The following is a 4,505-nucleotide window of genomic DNA, read 5'->3' on the forward strand; positions in this document are numbered from 1 at the left end:
ATCCTCTAACGGTTGGGTGGGGGCGCGCCCCCTAGTGATGAGAAGAGTTAAGTTTCACCTCGCTGACCTGCAATGTCACATGCTTGTCACTCATTCCTGTCTCTCCCATATTTATTCACTCAACAAAAAATTAGAGCACCGAGTGTGTGCCGAGGAATATTCTAGATGCTGAGGATGGGGCTATGAAGCTGACAGTAAAGGGCCCTGTCCTGGAGCTGCCGTCCTAGGAGATATTCCCTAGCACAGTCCCTGCACACACCCCTACCTCACCTCTGCTCCCCAAAATTGTCCTTCCAACGCTCCAACAGCCAAATATCCCTGCTTCAGAGTCGGCATGAGCAGTTCTCTCGCCACCCTGGAAAGCTAAATCCTGTCAGTTTGCATGGCAGGCTCTGGTCTCAGCTAAAATGTGAGCTAAGTCAGAAAGGTGTGACCTTTATTTCCTGTCCCTCTCCACCCACCACTGATATATAAGATTCCATGAAGGTTATCATTTTCCTGGAATCCCTCAACATAGCACTTAATAGTTGCTCAGAAGACACCTGCTGAATGGGTTTGAGGATTCACTGGTTCAAAAAATATCAGCAACTGGCCACCCCAGTACATATCAGATGCTGGTGAACACAGGTGAACAAAGTGGTCAAGAGACCAAAAATCCCTACCCTAAAAAAAAAGAAAAAAGAAAGAAAAAGCTCCCTGCCCTGAATCTGTGTATTTTAAAATTAAAATTGCAGCTCCCACACTATTCACATGCTGTAGCCTGCTTTACTTATTTTTTTTTTTTTTTTTTTTGAGATGGAGTTTCACTCTTGTTACCCAGGCTGGAGTGCAATGGCGCCATCTCGACTCACCGCAACCTCCGCCTCCCGGGTTCAGGCAATTCTCCTGCCTCAGCCTCCTGAGTAGCTGGGATTACAGGCACGCACCACCATGCCCAGCTAATTTTTTGTATTTTTAGTAGAGACGGGGTTTCACCGTGTTGACCAGGATGGTCTCGATCTCTTGACCTCGTGATCCACCCGCCTCGGCCTCCCAAAGTGCTGGGATTACAGGCTTGAGCCACCGCGCCCGGCCTTGCTTTACTTATTTATTTATTTTTGAGACGGAGTTTCACTCTCTTCACCCAGGCTGTAAGGCTGGAGTGCAATGGCGTGACCTCGGCTCACTGCAACCCCCACCTCCCAGGTCCAAGCGATGATTCTCCTGCCTCAGCCTCCCAAGCAGCTGGATTACAGGAGCCCGCCACCATGCCCAGCTAATTTTTGTATTTTTAGTAGAGAGGGGGTTTCACTATGTTGGCCAGGCTTGTCTTGAACTCCTGATCTCAGGTGATCCACCCGCCTCGGCCTCCCAAAGTGCTGGGATTACAGGTGTGAGCCACCTCGCCTGGCCGCTTTATTTTCTCTACACTTTCACTTTCTAAACTATTATGAAATGGGCTCATTGGTGTTTGTGTGTCTTCCCCTCCACAACACAGGCTCCATGAGGGCACGGGATTTTGTCCGTCTCCTTCACCACCCTACCCAGCCTCAGCACCTAGACCAGTGTCGGCACCCAGTAAGCGCCAAATAAACTCTAGACCTCGGCCCGCTCTTTTTCCTACAGACCTTGAGCCAACTTGTTCCAAAGGGGACACGGGCCTCAGGAGGAGCCCAGAGGTGACCTCAGGCGGCCCGACCCAGGAGTCCGCGCTCCGGGAGCAGGGCCACGGGAGCAGCTGCGGAGAGGGGCGGCGCCAGGAGCCGGAGCGCGAGCACTGCGAGTCCCGGGGCAGCCGGGCGCTTCCAGGAAGAGGCGGGGGCGGGGGCGCGCCAGGGACCCGGGGCACTGCCGTCGGAGCGGGCGGGTCACGTGACGCCCACAATCCCGCCCACCTTTCCGTGGGCGGAGCCCAGGTGGGCGGGGAGCATGCAAAACAGTCTGGGGCGGCGGCCAATCGCGGCGCGCGCCGGGGTCCCGGCCCCGGGGATCCGGGACGCTGCCCGCGCGCAAGCTCGGGTCGCTACCTCCGGGGGGCTCTTGCCAACGGCGCCGCGGGCCTGCGAGCTGGGGCAGCGGGCACTCCCTCGACCTCGTCCTCCTCGTCCTGTGCGGCCGGCCGGGCGAGGCCGGGCCCGCGTGGGGGGCAGGCGGCGCCCGGGCCGGCCCGCGCCTCGGCGGCGTGCTCCATGCATCCGGAGCCCGCCCCGCCCCCGAGCCGCAGCAGCCCCGAGCTTCCCCCGAGCGGCTGCAGCACCACCAGCGGCAGCCGCCGGAGCCGCCGCCGCAGCGGAGACGGGGAGCCCCCGGGGGCCCCGCCGCCGCCACCCTCCCTCACCTACCCGGACTGGATCGGCCAGAGTTACTCCGAGGTGATGAGCCTCAACGAGCACTCCATGCAGGCGCTGTCCTGGCGCAAGCTCTACTTGAGCCGCGCCAAGCTGAAAGCCTCCAGCCGGACTTCGGCGCTGCTCTCCGGCTTCGCCATGGTGAGCTGGCCGCCCTACCCTCCCCCCTCTGCTGTCCCCGCCGCTCCCTCCCGCAGCCCCGACGGGGCCCGCTGGGGAGCGGGCTGGGCGGGCCGGGCGAGCCGGGTAAAGGGAAGAGCCGGGAGAAGCCGCGGTGCGCGCTGCGCGGGGGGCAGAGGCGCTGGCTGTGAGCGCAGGTGGGCGCCAAGTGACTCCGTTTTGGGGTGCTGACCAGCCATGCCGGAGTCCCGGCTTGGGGGGCTCGGGTGCCTCCACATGGCCACACCTGCCCCAGCCAGAGTGGTAGATGCATCCCGAAGTTAGTTCTGTAAGAACCCGCCCCACGTGTGTGCAGAGGGGAAAGTCAGGACTCAAAGGTTCGAACCCATCTGGGGGCGTCAGGAGGTGGGGACGAAGAGAAAGTCTCCCCTGTGCCCCCACACCTGCGGCCGGAAGATATTGGCCGTGTTCTTTTATCACCTCGTAGAGGGGATTTCCTGACACCCCTTTTCCGCCGCATTTTCCGAGAGCCTCAGCCTGGGGGTTTGACCACCAGTCCCCACCTTCAGTTTTTTTCTCCAGAAACTTGCCACTGAGTCACTGCGTGTCGGGGAGGAGGGAGGGACGTGTTCCCGTTGAATGGGCTCTTTCTTTTTTTCCGAGACGGAGTGTTGCACTGTCGCCCAGGCTAGAGTTCAGTGGCACGATCTTGGCTCACTACAACCTCTGCTGCCAGGGTTCAAGCAGTTTTCCTGCCTCAGCCTCCCGAGTAGCTGGGATTACAGGCAGGTGCCACCACACCCGGCTAATTTTTGTATCCTTCGTAGAAACGGGGTTTCACCATGTTGGCCAGGCTGGTCTTGAATTCTTGACCTCTTGATCTGCCCCTCTCGGACTCCCAAAGTGCTGGGATTACAGGCGTGAGCCACCGCGCCCGGCCCAATGGGCTCCTTGATCTAGGAGCTAGTCATTCTTTCCTTCCCCCACATCCCAAGGAGCTGGAGTGTGAAACCTCTGAGGTGTTGGGTGGGTGAGGGCGTGGATGGGCCTGAGAAGTGGCTCTGGGGATACCTTCAGGCTTAGCATCTTGGTATTTCTCTGGCGCAGGTCACTATATGATAACTACATCATTATCACTTTCGGTGATATCAGCCTGCGTGAATGGACTCTGCCTCCCCGCCCCGCAGTTCGGTAGACCAGAGCACTCCTGCCCCCGCCACAAGTGAGCTAAGCCCTCGGCCTTGAGGCAGGGAGTGGCTGCACCCTTCGTGTTTTCTTGGGAAGGGAGTGTGTCTGGGACTCTCCCTGCTTTGCCTTGCAGCAGAGCCTGAATTTTTTAGAGGCCCAGAGCACGCTGGGCGGGGAGATGGGGAGTGGGAAGCAGCCCTGGCTGCTCGCCTGCTAGCTGCCTTTGGGACCTCAGGCAGCTCACTCTCCCTCTCTGGGCCTCATTCCTGAATCTGTCAAAGAAGGCTGCTACTCAAAAGTTTCTCTGACTTTGAGAATAAAGTTGAGGGAGCCCCTGAGAGGAAATCAGGGAGTGTGTTTGTATAAAGGGACAGCACTCACATTTTTAGTTCAGATAGGACAGAATTCTGCTGTTAGTTTCAAATCCAAAGAGACCAGGTTCTGCCTCGTGCCTGGAGAATCTCTGAAAAGACCTGGCATTTGCTAAACACTCACTCTGCTAGGTGCCTTAACTCCTCAACAACTCTCTGTGGTGATTTTGTCAAAGGGCTTTCTGACGACCGCACAGCCAGTCCTGGGGAGCAGGATTTGAACTCGGGTGTGCTGGCATTCAGAACTTGCTCAGGCACTGGTACCCATTGCTGTCTACAGGAACTCAGAGATGTCCAGCCACGGACATGTTAGGACAGGCCTAGAAAATGAGAAACAGGGCCGGGCGCGGTGGCTCAAGCCTGTAATCCCAGCACTTTGGGAGGCCGAGGCGGGTGGATCACGAGGTCAAGAGATCGAGACCATCCTGGTCAACATGGTGGAACCCCGTCTCTACTAAAAATACAAAAAATTAGCTGGGCATGGTGGTGCGTGCCTGTA

The 4,505-nt window shown here is 58.1% G+C and overlaps 1 protein-coding gene across 1 annotated transcript in view; it reads left to right on the plus strand.

The window, feature by feature from the left end:
* The first annotated feature begins 1,981 nt into the window (after positions 1–1,981).
* The window catches only part of ORAI1 (ORAI calcium release-activated calcium modulator 1), an 18,935-nt gene continuing 16,411 nt past the window's right edge, over positions 1,982–4,505 (plus strand). Inside the window, exon 1 of the mRNA XM_032242363.1 lies at positions 1,982–2,468. Coding sequence (XP_032098254.1) covers positions 2,169–2,468 — 300 coding nt within the window. The 5' untranslated portion in view covers positions 1,982–2,168. The remainder of the gene's footprint in view (positions 2,469–4,505) is intronic.

This window comes from Sapajus apella, unplaced genomic scaffold (assembly GCF_009761245.1).
Source record: "Sapajus apella isolate SASKATOON/1434 unplaced genomic scaffold, GSC_monkey_1.0 scaffold2, whole genome shotgun sequence".
Lineage (NCBI taxonomy): Eukaryota > Metazoa > Chordata > Mammalia > Primates > Cebidae > Sapajus > Sapajus apella.